The 22,916-nt window shown below is 42.4% G+C and overlaps 1 protein-coding gene across 1 annotated transcript in view; it reads right to left on the reverse strand.

The window, feature by feature from the left end:
- The window catches only part of LOC145412261 (mediator of RNA polymerase II transcription subunit 25-like), a 38,960-nt gene extending 16,676 nt beyond the window's left edge, over window positions 1-22,284 (reverse strand). The window contains exons 1-9 of the mRNA XM_080282211.1: window positions 22,171-22,284; window positions 19,518-19,566; window positions 18,997-19,127; window positions 12,615-12,819; window positions 11,259-11,404; window positions 8,511-8,733; window positions 7,733-7,820; window positions 7,326-7,394; window positions 133-288 (exon numbers count right to left, since the gene is read on the reverse strand). Coding sequence (XP_080138337.1) covers window positions 133-288; window positions 7,326-7,394; window positions 7,733-7,820; window positions 8,511-8,733; window positions 11,259-11,404; window positions 12,615-12,819; window positions 18,997-19,127; window positions 19,518-19,566; window positions 22,171-22,277 — 1,174 coding nt within the window. The 5' untranslated portion in view covers window positions 22,278-22,284. The remainder of the gene's footprint in view (window positions 1-132; window positions 289-7,325; window positions 7,395-7,732; window positions 7,821-8,510; window positions 8,734-11,258; window positions 11,405-12,614; window positions 12,820-18,996; window positions 19,128-19,517; window positions 19,567-22,170) is intronic.
- Window positions 22,285-22,916: the final 632 nt, after the last annotated feature.

Consider the following 22,916-nt stretch of genomic DNA (forward strand, 5'->3'; position numbering starts at 1 on the left):
ACTTCTTTGTGACTAGCACCACTTTCCAGTGTTAATCTCATTATAGTTCAGTATTCAAGATGTAGAAATGGCAATTTTATACCAAGTTAATAGGAATAGAGTACAATACAAGTGCAAAACATAAGAACTGACTTTGCACTGAGCCTGGCTGAGGTTTAGGTCCCCCCATGGAGTCTGCAGGGACAGCCTGCTGTGGCTGCTGGTTGACCATGGGTGGCATGGTGGGTGGACGTGGACCAACATTACCTGGCCAGGTTGCACCTCCCCCTCCTGTTGTGGCCGTTGCCTCTGTGATAAAGAGTGAACTATTTACAGTAAAAGTCCCATCATTCGGCATCTATGGGACCGGGATGATGCCGAGATATTGGATTTACCGAATAATCAAAAACCTACCCACACAGTCTATCTATCTATCTATAGCCCGACGCCCTAATCCCGCAAAGGGTGGCCGCAGACAAAACGCCTCCAAGTCACTCTGTCGCCCACCATTTGACTACCCTCCCCCAAACTCACCCCCCCCTCCCTCATATACCTCTCAACTCCATCCCTCCACCTCATCCTCGGTCTACCTCTCCCTCTCCCTCCCTCCACCTTACCTACATACACCCTCTTAGTCAGTCTTTCATTCTCCATTCTCTCCACATGTCCAAACCACCTCAGGGTATTTCTCCTAATCTTCTCAACCACATCCACATCCACCCCACAGCGTTCCTTCACTTCTTCATTCGTCAACCTGTCCCTCCACGTCACTCCACATGCTCCTTTCAAGTAACTCATTTCCACTGCTCTCACTCTTGACTTGTTCCCCTCTTGCAAGGTCCATGCCTCACTTCCATACGTCAGGGTAGGGATCACAATACTATCATGCAGTGACTTCTTAACTTCCATACTCATCTCCCTATTTCTTATCACTGCTTTCAGTGTACCAACGACTTCCTTCCCTGCTGTGCCCTTTCACGCACTTCATCCCCCAAAGTTCCATCCTTACTCATCACACTACCCAAGTACTTGAATGCACTCACATTCTCCATATCCTCACCATCCAACCTCACTGCACACTCTGTGACTTCATTCCTCTCAAACACCATAACTTTACTTTTGTTTACATTAACTTTCAGATTCCTCCTCCCACACACTGTCCCAAATTCATTCACCAAACCTTGCAACTCCCATTCATCTTCACTCAACAATACTGTATCATCAGCAAACAGCAACACCGGAAGCTTCCAAATCTCACCCTCATTCATTAGAGCCACCCCCACATCCACTGCCCTACCCTGCACCTCCTTTACAACCCCATCCATGTATATATTAAATAGCCATGGAGACATCACACAACCCTGTTTCAGTCCCACACTGAGATCAAAGAACTCACTCAGCTCACCATCCACTCGCACCGTAACCCTAGCTCCCTCGTACATACTCTTCACAGCACTCAACAACCCACACAGTACCTTAAATATATTGGTGAACACTGTCATCACCACTTATGGTATTACAACTGTTTGCAGAGAGTACTGCATACTGTACAATACTGCAATCAATACAGTACTATACCTGAATCTGAAATATACGAGTATATATAAATTAGTGAACATATACAAGTGTAACGACACAGTAGGCATACAAGGCAGATAACACTTCCTGGATGGCCGAAATGATACGTAATATTTCCTACCAGCTCAGTACATCACTTGTATTGGTGAACTCATCACTACTTATATTATTACAAATATGTTTGGAGTGAGTGCTGTATAGAGTACTTTTTCCAAAAACAAAATAAAATAGTCGGAAAATTGCATAAAGTGAAGGAATATGAATTTTTTTTTTTTTTTTTTTTTTTTTATGCGAGGAAGAAGGAACCAAAGGCCATGAGCCCGCAGTAACAGTTCCCTCCAAGAGAAAAACAAAATACAATAGAGAGCCAAATTCAAGATCCGATCATTTTGAGGTGCCTGGACACACTGCGTTTGAAAGACTGGAGATCATAGGCAGGAGGAAATACAGACAGAGGGAGACAGTTCCAGAGCTGACCTGTTGCATGAATGAAAGACTGGGAGTAACGGTTAACTCTTGCATTAGAGAGTTGGACAGAAAAGGGATGAGAGTTTGCTGCCAGACGGGTGCTACGCGCCCGTCGTAGAGGTGGAGGAATGCAAGCAGACAGTTCAGAGGAGCAGTGACCATTAAAGTAGCGATAGAAAAGAGATAAAGATGCAACAGTGCGGCGAAGAGACAGAGGTTGAAGGGAGTCAGTAAGAGGAGGAGAGTTAATGAGACGAAAAGCCTTTGACTCCACCCTATTGAGAAGAGCTGTATGTGGGGAGCCTCCCCACACATGAGAGTTGTACTCCACACAGGGGCGGATAAAACCCCTGTATAGAGTCAACAATTGTGCAGGGGTAAAGAAAGAGCGGAGTCGGCTTAGCACACCCAATCTCTTGGAAGCAGATTTTACAAGAGATGTAATATGATCTTTCCAAGATAAGTCCCGAGTAAATGAAACCCCAAGCATGTTCAAGGATGATGTAGGATTAATCTGAATATTATTAAACATTAGTGGGTATACCTGTGGAAGATTTTGTCGGGTTGATAGGTGTAAGAACTGAGTCTTAGAAGCATTAAAGACAACCATATTATTTTTACCCCAGTCAGAGATATGAGCCAAGTCAGACATTAGGTGTGCCATAGCCTCATCCCTTGTTTCTTGAAGTAACTGTTGAGATGGGCGTTGCGGGAACCGAATGGAAAGGTGAAGGGTGGAGTCATCAGCGTATGAGTGGATAGGGTTAGATGTACAGCTTAGAAGATCATTGATGAATAAAAGGAAGAGAGTTGGTGATAGGACAGAGCCCTGAGGAACACCACTGTTGATAGATCTAGGAGAAGAACGATGGCCGTCTACGACAGCAGCTATAGAACGACCAGAAAGGAAGCTAGCGATGAAGGTACAGATAGAAGGATAGAAACCGTAGGAGGGCAGTTTGGAAATTAAAGATTTATGCCAGACTCGATCGAAAGCCTTTGAGATGTCAAGTGCAATGGCAAAGCTTTCGCCAAAGTCCCGAAAGGAGGATGACCAGGAGTCTGAAAGGTAGGTGAGAAGATCGCCAGTGGAGCGCCCTGACGGAACCCATACTGACGATCGGAAAGAAGGTTGTGATAGGAAAGATGCCTTAAAATTTTTTATTAAGAATTGACTCGAAAACTTTTGAAATACAGGACGTTAAAGCAATTGGACGATAGTTGGAGGGTTGGGAGTGGTCACCCTTCTTTGGGACTGGCTGAATGAGAGCAAACTTCCAGCAAGAAGGAAAGGTACAAGTTGACAGACAAAGGCGAAATAGTTTGCCTAGGCAGGGTGTAAGCACAGAAGCACAGTTTTTGAGAACAACAGGAGGGACCCCATCAGGCCCATATGCCTTGTTAGTACTGAGGCCAGTAATGGCAGAAAATACATCAACTGAAGAAATTTTAATGTCAGCCATGAGGAAGTCAGAGAGGGGAAGTGATGGAGGAACAGCACCGGAATCGTCTAAGGTGGAATTGGAGGAGAAAGTCTGTGCGAAGAGATCTGCTTTATCAGTAGAAGAAACAGCTACAGAACCATCAGAGTAGAAAAGAGGAGGGAAGGATGATGAGGTAAAGTTGTTAGAAAGATTTTTGGCAAGGTGCCAGAAGGAGCGGGAAGAATTCGAGTTGGAGAGTTGAGAGCATTTAGTATGGATGAAATTATTTTTAGTAGAGCGAAGGACAGACTTAGCACGATTCCGGGCAGAAACGTAAAGATGATGTGATTCAGGGGTGGGTTGGCTCCGGTACCTTTTGTAGGCCTTCTCCTTGTTGCGGACAGCATTAGAACAAGCGTGATTAAACCAAGGCTTTCTTGCGTTAGTCAAAGGATATGAGAAAGGAATGTATGCTTCCATGTCCGAGAGAATAACCTCCGTAATGCGCAAGGCACACTCAGATGGCTCACGGCCATGGAAGCAATAATCATTCCAGGGAAAATCAAAGAAGTACTGCCTGAGGGCCTCCCAGTCCGCAGCTCCAAAATGCCAGAGACGACGTTTCCCTGGAGGGTCCGCAGGCCGTACTGGAGCGATAGGACAGGTTAAGGTAATAAGGTTGTGATCGGAGGAGCCCAACGGAGAGAAAAGATTAACAGAGTAAGCAGAAGGATTAGTTGTGAGGAAGAGGTCAAGTATGTTGGAGCTCTCTCCAAGGCGGTCAGGGATACGGGTAGGGTGCTGTACAAGCTGCTCTAGATCATTAAGGATAGAAAAGATGTAGGCTTGTTCACCAGGTGGATCCGTGAAAGGAGAGGAGAGCCAAAGGTGGTGGTGAACATTGAAATCTCCAAGAATGGAGATTTCAGAGAAAGGAGAAATGGACAGAATGTGTTCCATCGTAGAAGTAAGATAGTCGAAGAATTTTTGATAGTCAGTAGAATTAGGGGATAAGTAAACAGCACAGATATATTTAGTCAGAGAATGACAGGAAAGCCGAAGCCAGAGAGTGGAGAATTCGGAAGAATCAAGTTCAGGAACACGAGAGCAAGATAAGTCGTTGCGTATGTATACACAACAGCCACCTTTGGCTTTGAAATGAGTATAGAGAAAGTAGGAGGATACAGAAAAGGGTTTGCTGTCAGTTGCCTCAGACAGCTGAGTCTCCGTTAGAAAAAGAAGGTGAGGTTTAGAGGAGGAGAGGTGGTGCTCAACAGAGCGAAAGTTAGATGAAAGGCCGCGAATGTTGCAGAAATGAAGAAGAAGAGAGTCAGACAGTGGTTCCAGGCACCTCGAGTCGTCACCGGGAGAGGGGCAGATGGCGGGGGCATTTATGGTCCCCCCCCCTGGGGACTCCGAGGCTGGGTGAATTGACGCCATTTTGGTAAATTTTGAATAGGAAGTGTAGTGTGTACTGTGCATGTAGTTTGGTGAAGATAGATAGAGAAATTTGTACTGGAGAGCATGCTGGCCTACTCTCTGTGTAACTGAGACACTGAAAAAGTTCAGCAAAGGGGGATGGTCAGGAACTAGTCCTGAGGGCTGATGAAACGGGAGCTCCAGCACTCCCTGTCATCAGCTTTCCATCCACCTCGGGAGTACTGCCCTGCTCGACTGGTGCTACAGTCTACTCCCTGGTAAGGTCTTTCTGATGAATGTTAAACCTACATTTAGCACTCATTCTTTTGTTCGTTTTTTTTTGTTTACATGTGAAAGGGAGAGTATTGATGGAAACAGTAATGTATTCCATTATCCCCTTAATAACCTCTGGCATTGACCAACCCATTACAGTAAAAAACTGTGAACAATTATGGGAAGGGAACGAAGGTCACTGGTATGTTTACACGACTCTACGATACGATTCCAAGCAGTCAGAGGGTCGGTTAATCTCAGATGTTTTCGGCCATTTGGTAAATGCACCTTAATTTTGTAACTTCTCCCATGAATCACAGAATGTGTTTAGGAAGCTAAATAACACATTGTTAGGTGCACCAGACGATATCTTCACATCTTTAAGAAAATGGAAGAAATTTAATCTCTCTCTGAGTACGTAGAGTAAGTTTCTTCCATTCTTCTGAAATCAAATTGTTTTTCTTAAAGATGTGAAGATAATTGTCTGGCTCACCTAGCAATGTGTTATTTAGCTTCCTAAACCCATGCTATGATTCGCTATGAGTCATAGAAAAAGTGATAAAGTTACGGTGCATTTACCAAATGGGCGAAAACATCTGAGTTTAACCGACCGCCTGACTGCTTGGAATCGTAGCGTAGAGTCGTGTAAACATACCAGTGACCTTCGTTCCCTCCCCATAATTGTTCAAATTTCTTTATAGCTCACACTAACTTGATATCACTGACATCGGTACTGTAAAAGGTTGTTCTGTGCCGAAGGTTATTAAGGGGTTAATGGGGTATATTACTGTTTGCATCAATACTCTCTCATTAAACAAAAACGAACAAAAGAATGAGCGCTAAATGTGCGTTTAACTTTCATCAGAGAGACCTTAGCAATTCATATTCCTCCAGTTTATTTTTAAGTATTTTTCTGACTTTAGGTTAGATTGGGAATGGTTAAATTATTAGGTACAGTTAAATTCGGTTAGATTAGGTACAGTTAAACAGGGCAGTCCCTCCCACCATTATGCTGGGGAATAAAAATACTAGAGCTGTCACAACCGTACAGCTAAAAACAACAGGGAAACTGATTTAACAAGCACCATTTATTTATGGGTAATGCATTACAGCATCAATGGTTCATGGGCTACGCAATTACCAGTAAATGTCACTTTCAGGAAGGTGTCAAGAATGAACGAATTTCAAGTAATAGCAAGAGGGCTTGGAACGTAACCCTCGCTAATTTGGAGGGGGTGGTTACTGTACTGTATGATACTATCCAATATTGTAATCAATACAATACTATGCCTGAGTCTGAAAAAATATAGAAATTGGTGAACATACAGAAGTGTAATGAAACATTAGGCCTACAAGTCACAGATAACACTTCCTGGACTGCCGAGATGATTCCGGACAGCTGCCGAAATGTCGGATCTACCGAATAATCAGCTGCCGAATAATAGGACTTTTACTGTATCAGCTTAAGCAGCCCTAACAAGCAGCCAGGTACATTTTGCTGTTATCAGTTTTATTTTTCACTGTATCTGTGATAAAGAGTGAATTCTTTATTCATCAGCTTAAGCTGCCCTAATATTAGAGCAACCAAGTACATAGTTTGCCATTATCAGTTTTACCATCATTGTCATTCTGCATTTCACACATGTCGGTTTCTATTTACCATCATTATAGTATATTTTGTAACATTTCATAACTTAATTTTCATTACTGTCACCATGCTCGTCCTAATCCTCTCTGTTATTGTTAGTTTTATCTGATATCATCATACAGTTAAAACCTGAAGTTGATGGGACTGTATTTACAGGAATTCAGGCTTTAATGGCTTTTTCACAATATTTTATGGCATCAGTTCGGTATAATTGGAAAGCTGACCAGCGCTAAATTGGTTTACTGGGACATAGTTGCTAAGTCTTCTAGGCTGTGGCACCAAGTATAATGCAAGTGAAAGTCTTTCACACCTGCCACCAGGAGGCACTGCATCCCTTTTTTATACATCACTTGAATTCTCCCCACCTCATGTGAGGTGTACAGTCTCTGGGCTATGCTGTCAAAGTCTTCTGACGACATCACACATCTGAAAAATCTCCAAAACGACATTACAATGGTGGTTTCATACATGTTGTATATTGCATCAACCTGTTTAGGCAGTGCAGAATACAGGATGCAGCAGAAAGGTTGACTCACCTACAGACCACCGAGGACGGGCTGGGTTGATCATACGAATAGGGGGCATTGGCTGTCGCACCATCGGCACTGCAGGAGACAATAAACATTTACCACCTTATGTTTACCTTGGACATGGTAACTTCTGACAATTCCTTAATCTAATGATAACATACTCACTAAAACTCGGACTTGTTGAAGTGTGAAATTTTCAGGTAACAAAACTCTGACATCATTACCAAACACTGTCCCTATGTATTAAAAAATGTCTGTATATATAGAGGAAGCATACCACTAACTTTCTTTTTCCCCCCATTATTTAGCTACTTTAATCTATGTCTTATCTATGACTTAATAAAACTGCAGCATGAATACAAAGACACAAGTAATTAGGAACCGACAGGAAAAAATAAAAGTAAATGACTGACCCTGGACACCTGTGCTGGGCTGTGAGGTAATGCTGCAGGGAGGAGCTTGATTTACAACCATTGGATTGACTGCACCACCACGACCAACCTGTTTATGAACTAGGGATTAGGTATTCATCTCCACAACACCACACTAAACTTTTCTCTACCTTCATAACTAAAAAAGGGCAAGAGTTTCTCTTTACATAACCTATCCGTCCATCATACAACCATCCACCCATTTATAATGAGTGTAGGGACCTGAGATTAGGTTACTACTGTTGTTTAAAGCAATGCTGACTAGTTGCTTGCCTCTTAATACAGTACCACTTCATGAACAATAAATCTTAACACTCCCAAGATTTTTAACCTTTGTGGCTTTTTAACACCACCTCACTAATTAATACTCTACCTTCATAACTGCCTATCGATACATCACCATATTACTTGTTATTATAACATACTGTACCAGCACACATACATTTTCTGCTACAGAGTTTTGTAACAGTACCCTACCGTTAATGTCTTCCGTCAATCCATCATCCAATCCTCTACTGTCTCATCAGGAGTGTTAGGTCCTGGGTTTAGGCTGTTCGGCCCAGATACTTAAGTGACTAGTTGCCTAACCCTAAGCAGCATTACATTAGCAATAAACCTAACCATCCCTTAGATTATACCCATATGGGCCACATCCAGCTGATGTGCCTTATTTCACTAGACCACAGGCATCAAATTTCTTCCAAACAGCATAATGATAGGAAGGAAGGGAGAGAGGAAGTGAAGGGATTCAGTGTCCAACCTGTGGTTGGCCAGGTTGCTGTGGTGCTGGTGAACCCCCTGGGCCAGGTGAAGGTGTGGTGGCTCCTGGCCCCATCTGGTTGGGTGACGGTCCTGGTCCTCCACCACCAGCCACTGCCACACCTTGCTGGCCAACTTGGGTGCCAAGGGCTGCTGGGGGTGTGGCCACTGACCCTGTCTGAGTGTAACCCATCAGGGATGGGCTCACAGCACGTTCCTGAAGACTGTAACAAAACTATCAGTTCAAGGTCTGCTATAAACTATTACCATAATAACCATTGTCCTGACCTTTTTTCCCACCTATGGATGGGATACAGCTGGGTTAACAAGAAAAGGAAACAGAGAGAATGAAAAAAAATAGGCCAGGTTATTTAAAAAAAAAAAAAAAAAAAAAAAAAAAAAAAAAGTCCTTGGAATCCTAATTTCAGTCCTTACCATCTAAGATTTGTTTTTGTAGGAAGGGGAAGGACAGGAAAGTAAAACAAAAAAAATCTTCCATGTACAGTAATCCCTCCACTATCCTATGTAACAGAGCCCAAGGCATGTCCGGAAAGTGGGCCCCTGCCTCCTGGACTGGTACTTATGGACCCTAACCCAGCCTAACTCAGAAAACCATCTACATGACTCTCTACCGGACATGCACAGCACCTATTTACACAAACAGGAGACAGAAAGTATGAAATAAATGAAAAGAAACCAGAGAATGAGGAATTAGAAGTGATTATGGAAAATATTTTGTATAGGGTACTTACAACATGTCCGTGGCCGTTCGTTAAGAAGGTTAAACCGCCTCCTTTAAGGCTCTGGCAGTGGTGAAAATGCTCTTGAAGCACATACAGTAATCCAGTGTTGTGCTGCACTTAATCCTTTGCACTATGAGTTATATTTGTTTAACACTGCACATACTGTTCTTGATTGCGCCATGCCAGTTTCAACCATCAGTTTACATTCTGTACTTAATCTATGCACTCTGACGTCTAATTTCATAACACTGCACAACACTGTAAATTCCCATGTGGTCTAGTGGCAAGGTATTGCAGTTTATTCACTGTTTATTTACAAAAACGAGCACATGCAGCATCCACTGAATGAGCGTCTAGTCGGGATGGTAGTTAGGTGGTAACTGGGGAGGCTGGGAGGGATGGGGGAAACAAGTAGCGAGGGTAAACACAGCTGGTCGGCGCTGCGCGCCAATTTCAAAGTACGGTTGAAAAAATTTTCAGATTTTTTTTTTTTTTTTTTTTTGCATTTTTGGGCCAGTTTTGAGTTTCAAAGGCCCGGGCCCAAAATGTCTGGTAAGTGGGAAGTCCGGATAGTGGGCGTCCGGATAATACAGGGATTACTGTATCTTGTTCTTCCCTCTAACAAAAATCTTAGTCGAAAAGATTTTTTTTTTTTTTTTAATTAATCTCAGCACAGTTATGGACTGACCAAGATGACAACTGCTGTGAACAGAAAAAATAATAATAATACAGTAATAACACAGTAATAATTTCAGTGAGCTGATGTGGTACCATAGCATTAAATGGTGCAGCCAGGGGGGAAAAGTATGCCTTATTATTTCACCTCTTCTGCTTCATATTTTCCTCTCAAGACTACTTCTTAAGATGAGAGAGGTTTGGTATGTTTTTTCTTTTCTGTGTGTGTGTGTGTGTGTGTGTGTGTGCCTATTCACCTATTTGTAGTATACCGTAGAGGAATTGAGCTAGGCTCGTACTATCCTGTCTCCATATCTACTTTTATCCAGTCTAGTTTTAAACACATGGATGCTTTTTGCTTTCACCACCCCCTTGTCTAAGTCATTCCAAGCACTGATACTACTGTCTGGGAAACTGAACCTTTTAAGATTATTAAGGCATCTGCTCCTCCTCCAATTTAAATTCATGACCTCATGTTCTTCCATTCTCCAATACAAAAAAGATTATCCACCTTTTCCAAACCTCTAACATTTCTAAACATCGCAATCAAATCTCCTTTTTCCCTTCTCTCACACAGTGTTGGTCATCATCATCATCATCATCATCATCATCTAATCCAGTGTTACCCCATGGGGAGAGTAGAATCCCAGGGCTAGGCAAGTTGGTCCTGACATTTAAGATGAGAGTGACCAGCCTCACTCATTCCTGTGGGGTATTACATGAGCAATAACCCCAACCACCCCCTGGATATAAACCTGCACTGGCTCAATCCAACTGGAGCACCCTTATTACCCACTACTTCAGTTTTTCCAATCCCTCCTCACAGGTCAGTTCCCTTGAGTATGGTATCATCCTTGTAGCCCCATATCACAGCTGCATATTCTAGTCTTGGTCTTATCATGGACACTATCAACTTCCTGAGCTTTTCCATATAATTACAAGCCACTCTCATGCTGGTCAGTAATTCATATGTGCCTCCAATGATTCTGTTTCCTGTATATGCCTTTCTGGTGACAGTTCATCTTGTAAAATCACTCCCAAGCCCTTCTCTTCTTTTGCTAATTATCTCACTGCCCATTTTATATAACCATTTTTTTTTTTTTTCACTCACATTTGTAACACATGACACTTCTTGGCACTGAACTCCATTTTCCATTTGTGTGTGTGTGTGTGTGTGTGTGTAAAATGTAATAATGTACATTCAAGAGGAAAGTGAGGTATGAATAAATCTCCTTGGTTACTGGTCACTCAGTCCTTAAGTTGACTACACTTGGCTATCAAATAACTGAAAAGGTTTAAGGAACTTAGTCAGAGTAAATGCACTACAATACCTAAAGCCATTGAGAAGGACGAGATGCTGCGGTTTGCTGGCGTAGTTCTTGGTTGGCGTGGCCTGGTGGTCCCCCCCTGCTGCATCAAACAGCCGGTACAGCTCCACCAGCTTATGGGCAGACACCACCGAGAGCTGTGTCTTGCTCTGCACACCAACATCACAATATAAAATCAATTAATCAAGCATATGATGCCATACTTCCTCATAAAGCAATTCCCACATGGGTTGCTATGTTCTACATGGAATGAAAGCTAAATCAAGTGCCACGACTAATTAATTACTTCCCTATTGTTACCGAAGAACTTAACCCGCCGCATGCCAGTGCCATTTTAAACCGGTCTGACATAATTCCGCGGCCAGTGCCAATGTCGATTTAAAACGGTTTAAAATAAAAACTTCACTGTGACCGCATTTTTCAAGATTCGCTGGTAAAAATTGGCAGGCATATAATAAAACTGTTCCTCTACCATCCCCCAGGCTGACAAGGCCATACACTCACTCGCTTCCCCCCTCACACTCGCTCTGCCTTACTCTGCCTGTGTGCCTCACCCAGTGCTATACATAGTGAAAGCATTTTGTAAATATTTTCATGTAAGTGTAAGTTGTAAATATTTTCTTGTAAGTGTAAGGACTATATAGTGAAGTCAAGTTGTAAATACCTTCTTGTAAGTGCCAGGACTGTACGTAATGAAGTCAGGTTGTACCTATCTTCAAGTAAGTGTAAGATAATGCATTCACAGTGAGAAAGACACGCAAATTGTGATAGATGCTGAAGTAATAAGTAATCAGAAAAGTGTACTGAACATTGCTATACCTTCCCAGCATAAATACCTGAGTATACCTTACATAGAAAACGGCTTTCTCTCACGTACGTGGTGAGCGTGAGAGAGCGGCAATACCTGTACACGAGTATGCAGGACTTAATAAAACTCATTTCTAAGCCTCGCTGTGCATTTTAATGGCAAAATTCGTTGTTTCCACATCAAAATCTAGCATTTTAGCAAAAAAAAAATAAAAAAAAATAAAAAAAAATAAAAAAAATAAAGTCGAAAAATCGGGTGACCCATAGGGCTAAAAATAGCCAGCACACGGCGGGTTAATATAAATTCAAATGGAAATCTGGTGATCATTAGTTACGATGTTACTCATTATTAACTTGAGATGAAATGTAGAGCAACTCTTCTTCTCAAATGTTATTGTATTATAAACACTAGACAGCAACAATTTTTCACTCAAAAAGTACTGCACTTTTTTTTTTTTTTTTTTTTTTTTTTTTTTTAAGCATATGCTTCACGGCCTGCTTCCAAGGCCCAATAGTCCTCCTACATACCATACACCTCTACATGTCACTTACTCTTTTTATTTCCTTGAGAACTTTCTCTGGGTTGGTGGGTGACCATGGATTGCTCATGGGAGTGCTCTGAGTGACCAGCACGCAACATCGTGCAACATTCTCACCATTACCATCACCCAACTTTTTCATGGCCTCAAACATGTTGAGTGCTGCCTGCAGCCCATCCAAAATGAATGCTTGCCGGCTCAGGTTCTTACAAGAGTAACTGCAAACAAAATTAAAAAATAATAGAATGGTAAGAGTAACCATGAAATATTTACCGTGGTACAAGAAAAGTGAAAAGAATTCATAAATAATTTTACTACATATCAGCATATCTGTCAAAAGCCATTAAGGTACAGTATTTGAAGGTGCATCTTGACAACAGAAAACTAATTCTGCTTCAATGTAAACCTGATACTTTTGCATAATTTTAAACATCTGCCTAACTATCTATCTATCTATCTATTGCCAGATGCCTCAATCCCGTTTGGGGTGGCCACAAACAAATCGCCTCCAAGTCGCTCTGTCCCCCGTCATTTCACTGCCCTGCTCCCAACTCAGACCCCCCTTCTCATATACCTCTCCTCCCCATCCCTCCATCTCATCCTCGGCTTCCCCCTCCCTCTTTCCTCCTCGACCTCACTCACATACACTCTCTTCGTCAGTCTTTCACCCTCCATCCTCTCCACATGGCCAAACCACCTCAGTGTGTTCCTCATAACACTTCCTATCACATCCACATCCACACCACAACGTTCCTTTATATCCTCATTCATCAGCCTGTCTCCATGTGACTCCACAGGCTCCTCTTAAATAACTCATTTCCACTGCTCTCACTCTTGACTTGTGTCCTTCCAACAACGTCCAAGCTTCACTTCTGTACGTTAGAGTTGGTATCACAATACTGTCATGTAGTAACTTTTTCACTTCCATGCTCACTTCCCTGTTTCTTATCACTGCTTTCAAAGAACCAGCAACCTTTCTTCCCTGCTGTACCCTTTCAAGCACTTCACCCTCCAAACCTCCATCCTTACTCATCACACTACTCAAGTACTTAAACGTACTCACATTTTCCAATTCCTCACCATCCAACCTCGCTGTACATTCACTGACTTCACCTCTCTCAAAGACCATCACTTTACTCTTCCCTACATTCACCTTTAGATTCCATTTCTTACACACTCTCCCAAACTCATCCACCAAGCCTTGCAGCTCCCCTTCGTCTTCACTCAACAACACAGTATCATCTGTAAACAGCACAGGGAGTTTCTAAACACTATCCTCTCTCACCAGGGCCACTCCAACATCCACTACCCTACCTTGTACCTCTTTTTTTACCCAATCCATGTACAGATTGAACAACCATGGAGACATGACACATCCCTGTTTCAACCCAACTTTCAAAGAGAAAAATTCACTCAGTTCACCATCCACACGCACTGCAGCCTTTGCACCATCGTACATACTCTTCACAGCATTCAACAACTTCCCATCTACTCCATATATTCTTAACACTTTCCAGAATCCTTGTCTATCCACCGTCATATGCTTTCTCCAAATCCATGAAAGCCGCATACAACTTCTTTCCCTTCTCTAGAAACTTTTCCACTAAAGATCTAAGAATGAATATCTGACCTACACAACCTCTTCCCTTCCTAAAGCCTCCCTGTTCTTCTCCAACTAATTTCTCTGTTCTTTCTCTAACTCTGTCAATAAGTATCCTACCATACACTTTTCCTATTATACTAAGAAGACAAATGCCCCTATGATTACCACACACTTCTTTTTCCCCTTTTCCTTTGTACAAGGGAATAATTATACCTGACTTCCAATCCTCCAGGACCCTACCTTCCTCCCAGGCCAATCTGCACATCATCCACATCCATTCTACTGCTATCTTTCCCCCATGCTTCAGCATTTCACCACACACTCCATCAATTCCTGGGGCTTTCCCCGATTTAACTTTCTTCACTGCTTCCACAACTTCTATCCTACTGATTTCTTCCTGTCTTCTCACCTCCCTCCTTCTCCCAACCATTCCCCAGCCACTTATACTCGCATTACTTTCATCCTCTATGTTCAACAATTCCTTAAAGTGTTCTCTCCATCTGCTCACTTTTTCTCCCTTCTCCACTAGTAATCTACCATTTTTATCTTTCACTCCCCTGCTAACTTCACTTCCACCCTGTCTTACTCTTTTCACCTCTTTCCAGAACATTTTCTTACAGTCCCTCCACTTTACACTCAAATTCCTTCCAAATTCCTCATCCACTCTCTTCTTACTCTCTCTTACTAATCTTTTCACCTCTCTCTTTCTTTCTATATATAACTCTCTCTTCCGCCTCTCAACTTCTTCCACACCCCTATTTCTCATCCATTCATTGTATGCTTTCTTCTTTTGTGCCACAGCCTGTTTCACCTCTTCAGTCCACCACGCTGTTCCTTGCACCCCCCTCCGTCTTCTCTTCCTTCCACACACCACATCACATGCTGCACATATTTCTTCTGTAAATACCCTACACACACCTTCCACGTCTCCCATCTGCTCCAATTCATATTTGCCCAATCGTTCCTCCACTTCTCTCTTATACTCTGCCTCTTAAAGTTAAATTCTGTAAGTTTTTTTTTTTTTTTTTTTTAATGCAAGCAAATTTATAAAAAAAAATGATGTATCCTTAAATAAGAGGCACAGATGGAACTATGTAGGAGATTATGAGACAAGAAGATGCTGTGGAAAACTGTACCATACAAAAGAAAAAATCAGAGCAATGGGTGGACAAAACATACATGCGTGAATGTGAGTACAGTAATCCCTCATTTATCCACTGTAACAGAGCCAAAGGAATGTCTGGAAAATGGATCCGTCCGGGTAATGGACTTCTCCCCTGGCCCCCCTTCATACATAACCTAACTTTGAAAGCCAGTGTAAAAGGCCACTACAGTACATCGTACAACAATTGTTCCTGTTGTTTTATACAACTCTATCTAGTCAAGTAGACCTATAAACCATTGCCAAGCAATTACCATGGTCAAGCAGACCCATCAGCCACAGACACACAATCACCACTGCAAGGCCATACCCTGCAGTGATGTGAAAAAAAAATGAAAAAAATGGCTACATAAGAAAAATGCAATGGGCACACAAAACATAATGGCAAATGGAATAAAATCATGATGAAACAGATTAAAATCATGATACTTGGCTGCCAAGCATAGGGTTAGAAGAGAGGTACCTATACAGGATGAAGTCTGAGTCACAAAGACTTTTACTTGATAACCTAAATCATGTGGAAAGGAAAAATATGATATTTAAGGTGGCATATCAGATGAAGAGGAATAATTGGGATATTATAGGTAAGCAGTGTGTGAAGAATGATGAAGGAAGGGTAGTGGTGAACAGTGGGGATATTAAAGATGCATGGACAGAGCATTATAGCTGGTTGTTGAATGAAGAATTTGACTGGGACAGGGAAAGTTTGGAGCCAGCAGATCCAGTGTTTGGCCCTAGGCCTTTGATTGACTCTGCTACTATGAGTGCGGCAATAGGCAGGATGCAGTTGGGGAAGGCAGCAGGTGCGTCTGGGTTGACTGCTGAAAATGTTCAAGGCCTCAGGGGATACAAGGGTGAGGTTGGTCACTGACCTGATAAATATGATTATATATGAGTGTGTTGTCCCAGATGATTGGCTGAAGAGTGTAATTGTAAATATGTACAAAGGGAAGGGTGATGCCCTGGAAAGAGGAAATTACTGAGGTAAAAAGCTTTTAAATCAGATAATGAAGGTAATGGACAGAGTTCTAGAAGGTATGATTAGAGAAGGAGTGAATACTGATGCGATGCAGTTTGGGTTTATGCTAGGCAGGGGGACCACTGATGCCATATTCATTGTTTGACAGCTTCAGGAAAAATATATTGGAAAGAAAAGGGATTTTTTTTTTTTTTCCTTTTTTTTGGAAATGGCCTTTGACAGAGTCCCTAGAGAGGTGGTGAAGTGGGCAATGAGAAAGCTTGGGTTGGAGGAGCTGCTGGTTATGGTTGTTATGGCCATGTATGTGGGTGCTTGCACCCAGGTAAGAGTGAATGGAGATTTGAATGATAAGGTTTCCGTGAATATTGGTGTGCATCAGGGGTCAGTTTTAAGTCCCATGTTGTTTATCATGGTATTTGAAGCCCTCTCACGTGACTTCAGAAATGGACTCCCTTGGAGGATGTTGCATGCTGATGATTTGATGTAGATTGCAGAGAATGAAAGGGAGACAGAGGAAAGATTTAGGAAGTGGAGAGATGGTATGGGGCACAAGGGCTTAAGGGTAAATGCAGATAAAACAAAAGTGATGATATCTAGGGTTGGTGGCAGTACAGTCAAAGAAGTGGGAGGTTGGCCATGTGCAACTTACCACAAGGGCGTGGGAAGTAATTCCATCTTATGCAGTGTTTGTGATAAATGGGTGTACAAGAGATGTCGTGGTATTAGAGGTAGACTGCGAGATAATGGTGATTTTATGTGTGCGGCATGTTGGGGAGAACAGGTAGAGATTGTCAGGCGTGAAAGGATTGAACTTCCTGGTGAATCTCAAGTGTGTGGAAGAATTTTGTTATCTGGGAAACATGTTATGTGCTGGAGGTGGGGGTGGAGCTAGCTCTGTGGCTAGGGTGAGAAGTGGTTGAAAGAAGTTCAGGGAGCTGTTGCCTTTCCTGACATGGAGAGGACTCTCCCTACGTGCTAACGGGTCTTTGTATGCAATATGTGTTAGGAGTGTGATGCTGTATGGTAGTCAGACCTGGGCAGTAAGGGGAGTGGTTATTTGCAAGCTCAAAAGTACAGAAATGACAATGATTAAGTGGATGTGCACTGCGTCGCTGCGTGCAAGGCCTAGGGGGGGCTGGGTTTACGATGGAAGAGTTGAAAGGTTGGATGGGACTGAAGTGTAGGCTATTGGTGATGTGATGAGGAAAAGTAGATGGAGATGGTTTGGCCATGTGGAGAGGATGGAGGATGATAATTGGGTGCAGAAGATGAGAAGTGTTAATATTGGGGGTGGGGATGCGAGGGGTAGACCGAGAAAGACATGGGACGAGGTCATTAGGTGTGACCTCAGGGTTAAGCGACTGAACAGGGAGGCTGCCTTAGACTGAGCGGGAGAGCCACCATTAAGTGACCAAGGCCGACACATGCAAGCATGTTGGAGCCTTCAAAAACAAAACAGTACAATAAGCTGAAATAAAATCAAAGTGAACACTCACGATTCCTTGCAGGGCATCGTGCTGAATAACCCACAAGCTCCTTGACTCTGACCATTGCACTGAGGCTCGCGAAGTACATCCCATGTGGTCTAGTGGCATACCCTGATTAGATTAGTTGCAGTCAGAGTCAAGGAGGAGCCATAGCAGTCAGCCCAGGGAAGCAGCTGTGGGACTTGGTGATGGACTGCCCACTTCAGGTGACTCAGAAGACAACCGCAAACTATGTCCAGGGGACACACCATGGCTGATGACGTACTAGGTTGTGGTTCTGTTGTTGAAGGTGTGGTTTGATGCTGTGATGGTGGCAGAGAGGAGGTGGACTGGGTGGGCGTCAGAGGCCTGAAAAAGGAGTTGGTCTTGGACTGGCAATAGGAGCGGCAATTCAGGCGTTGGATGACACTCTGCCGTACAGAACGCAGATCCTCAACAAGGTGAAGAGGCACCGTCTCTCTGTCACAATGGTGCTCGGCATACTCAAGCATCTGCTTGATGTTTGCCTCGAATGTGCACAGGCAAGAGATGGCCACCCCATGTGCTGCCATAACAAACATACAAGAGCTGTTCACTACTCTGTCGATGCACGGGAATTGGGGACGGCTGAGGGGGCCTCTAGTGGACGCTGGATGAACTACCGTGCTAGACAGAGCGGTGCCACCAGGCTATTCCTGCCCAGGCGGGCGAAAATGTTCACGTGGCCATAATTTCCACCCGGACACAAGCATTTTATCTAGATAAAATGGAAAATGTACGTATAATGGTTTAACACAGCCAGATCACAGCGTCTGGGTTATGGATCATACGGATAATGGACGTCTGGATGAATGGGGGATTAATGTAATCCTGCAATGTAATATGATGAAAGAATGTGAGAAAAATATGGATGAAAAGTATGGAAAGATTACAGGTGATCTGCACAGCTGTGGTAAATACAGTACTGTAATACTACTGCAAAGCAGTTAAGGATGTCTGATGCAAAAATGATGGAGAGAGGGGAGGGAGGCAATTAAGAATTTTGATGGCAGGGAGTCAGAGGATCAAGATAGTATCTGAGAAGTGAAAAGAAACTGAAGATCATATCCTTGAAATGAGAAAGTAAACAACAAAAACATCATTATACTGTTGGCTATTACTACAAGACAGGGAATTAATACTGACCGAGCATTCTTAATGGAACTGACTATATCAGTTTCAGAGCATGTTGGGCCATAGCACTCCACTTGTCCCCAGGATCCAACCAGTGAAAGCTCTGTGCCAAAGAAGACTGATGCATACTGTACCACACTGCTCTGTGGGGACAGGTGGAATGGTCACCGTATATCATCATCACCATCATCTCTTTTTTTCCCACTCGAGGGTGGGGTGAGGCAGAATCATGACAACAAGAAAAAACTGATATAGGTAGAACTATCACCATGCCAGGAAATAATATACAGGCAGTCCTCCTTATCTTTAAGATACCGTAAGTCTGAGACTTATTACTATTTTTTCTCTTGAACTGGTTCTGTACTTTAGGGAAAACTAGCAAAACAGCTTTACAGAGAACACTGGAATATTAATAGGCAAAATTCTTTAATCTCCATATAATGCTAGGTTTTATCAGCTAATAGGATTTGAAAAACATAAGAGAATGATCTGGTATGACATTCTAAAAAGAAAAATGCTTGCTGTCTTGTTACCTGTGTGAAAAAGACATCAGATTCCTCAGACAGACCATTCCCAAAATACCTGGAATAGAAGGGAAATATATCAGTCTGATGGTGAGTGTCACGAGGGTGGTCGGAATGCATACCCACCACATCTTTAAAATCGCATGGGGAAAACTGCTTTGATATAGCTAGGAGGATTCAATATTTGCTGACTCTTTTGGTTTACATCCTCAATGTATATAAGGTTATTCCTGTAATCTATCTATCTATCTATTGCCAGATGCCTCAATCCCGTTTGGGGTGGCCACAAACAAATCGCCTCCAAGTCGCCCTGTCCCCCGCCATTTCACTACCCTGCTCCCAACTCACACCCCCCTCTCTCATATACCTCTCCACCCCATCCCTCCATCTCATCCTCGGCCTCCCCCTCCCTCTTCCCCCCTCCACCTCACTCACATACACTCTCTTCGTCAGTCTTTCACCCTCCATCCTCTCCACATGGCCAAACCACCTCAGTGTGTTCCTCATAACGCTTCCTATCACATCCACATCCACACCACAACGCTCCTTCATATCCTCATTCATCAGCCTGTCCCTCCATGTGACTCCACAGGCTCCTCTTAAATATCTCATTTCCGCTGCTCTCACTCTTGACTTGTGTCCTTCCAACAACGTCCAAGCTTCACTTCCATACGTTAGAGTTGGTATCACAATACTGTCATGTAGTAACTTTTTCACTTCCATGCTCACTTCCCTGTTTCTTATCACTGCTTTCAAAGAATGAAGTAGAAACACTTCCACATGCTGTCAATGCACACTGGAATAATGTTTACACTATAATACCAGATTCCTAAGAAATAATAATGGGAATCAATATACTGAAGTGTGGTAGGTGGTGGCGACCATCATCCACTCACGATGTAGAGCTGCCTACTTCTTCCTAAGCCTTTATCATTCTATTTCTGTGTCTGCCCTCCTCTCTTCATATTTCTCCCATCTTTCCTGTCTCTTCTTATTGCTTTTCTTTCCTATACAGGTGGCTTTACATTGAGTGACAAGCCAAATGGTTTCCAGTAAGCCAAGAAACCATTTACTACACTGGGTGGTAACCATATAACCATACCATACGTGCCAACAAGTGGGTTGGTGGAGGATTAGTGCCCCTCCCCATAAAACAAATAACTCAAAGTCAAATGGCCACCCCTTATGGGATTGTGACATCTGGCAATAGATAGATAGACAGAATATACCGGTACTGAACTGTCCTAAGTCAGCTTTCTTCTGTGAAATTTCTTCCACAAATAAAAAATATGCAAAATATTGTGGGGTCATTAATGTGTGTAGTTTGTTTACATTTCATCCATTAAAGGCAATGCATTTTTGCTTTTTGGTGAATTATGGTCCTGATTCAGCCAATCAGAAGACCAGAAATGGCTCTGTCTCATGTTTTCAATCTGAAATCAGTATAGATGGACTCTGCCAATGACTATGGGCAAGACTGGAAATTAGTCACACATAAGTTCAAATGACATGAATCTAGGTTAAGTGGCTTTTGGGTAGGTCAATGACTGAAATGGCTTGAAATTCTTTTGTTTGTTTTTATATTTTCCATTATGAAAAAAAAAAAGGGGGGTTGGGATATGGTAAATTTTTACAAAACCATAACACCACACTGAAGACCCCACAATATCTCATTTTTTTTTTTATTTGCAGAAGAATCATTACAGAAAAAAGCTGACTTAAAACTGCACATATTGATTCCCATTATTATTTCGTGGGATCTGGTGTCATGGCTTTGTAAATATTTGCTGCACACTGTACTTCGCTAATCTGATACTGTACTAACTCTGCAAATTAAATATTTGGATGTATGTTAACTATGCAAAAGTAGTATGTATATTAATTTCTAGCTCCATTACTTGAATATAATTCAAAAACAATACCTTTCAACTTTCATTTGAACCATTCACTTTCACTGCTCTGATGGTTGTAACATCATGACCTGGACTCCAAGGAAAAATGCATCTTGGCATGTTACAGGCTAGCATTAGAAGATCAGATACAAAAACTCCAGATCAACGTATATCTCAGTATATTACTGACTAGCACTGGAAATGATAAACATAAAGGTGAGGGCAGATGCCATGAGGTCTTTTAGCCATGGTGCCCATCTCCACAACATAGGCTTTGTGCCTGTGGCAGGTTACTCACTCAATATCATGGAATGCGAGGCCATTGCATCACCCAGGTTACCACGTTGCCTCCCCTAGATGTTAACCTACTCATTTTACCAACCAACCCACAAAGGGTACATGGACACCTAAGTTGAGTGATGCCAGCTGCCTGCAAAAGGATTCGAATCCTGGCACTAACACACCAGCAGCTTCAATCAGCAACGCTGACCACTCAGCCAGCACAGCTTTGAAAGATATAATATAATTGTGCAGACAACAAAAAACCAGGATACCTTGGACCATGCTAAAATATAGGCAATCTAATAACAATATGACTGTTTAAACATGAAAGTAATGTATACTTTGGGCACCATCATGAATTATAGGCCAAACCACCTCAAACCTAACTAGAAAACTCAGGTTTGGCGGTAAAATATATTACCATCACAAAGTTGTCTGTAAATGACGAACCCGCTTCCCACGAAAACTTAACAGGGTACCGTACTCACGTCACTGTTGGTATAATATAGGCCTCTAGCAGCTCTGGCAAGTATCTCTTCATGCTCACACTCTTCTCCACCACAAAAACCACATCTGTCCTCTCGCAGTTCATCATGGTGCATAATAATTGGCGTTTGTCAGTGTTTTCCTCCTCCGTCCCCCTTCGGTTTGTTTATTTTTCTCAGTTGGCATATTTAGCCAATTTGGAGAACTCGCATCTTGTATACTCTCCTTCTGTTTATTTATTTTAAACAGTTACATGACATTTTTAACACTGAGAGTTACTATAATCGAGAATCGTCTCATATAGTATCAGGTACCAGGCCCTTGTGCCCTAAGTGATTAAAAAAATAAAAAACTGTTGACTTGCAACAAATTTACAGCAGTGTTCAGTGTCACTCAAATGTAAAGAAAACTACCATGGTTATGTGGAAAAAAAAAAAAAAGTAAACATGATGACTGTTAATGTTGGTAATCTTTAGATCGAAAAACATGAACGCGTATACTGTCCAAATTGCCGTTGTCTTTTGAGATAGAGATGTCGCCATATATCAAATGGTTTGCTGCAGATGACTCTTGCATTGCTTTCTAGTTGCCGCCAAACGATTTTATTCAGGAGAAATGTGAGCCTACAAGCGTTCATAGCCCATATTTAAAAAGGGATTGATCAAGTTTTACTTTAACAGTTAACATATATCTTCCACATGGCGACAATTATTAGACGTAGAAATAATCTTTGGCTGTTTCACTTCAC

The sequence above is a fragment of the Coenobita brevimanus genome, chromosome 92 (assembly GCF_032717465.1).
Source record: "Coenobita brevimanus isolate Jiangsu-jjx chromosome 92, ASM3271746v2, whole genome shotgun sequence".
In the NCBI taxonomy this organism is placed as follows: Eukaryota; Metazoa; Arthropoda; class Malacostraca; order Decapoda; family Coenobitidae; genus Coenobita; species Coenobita brevimanus.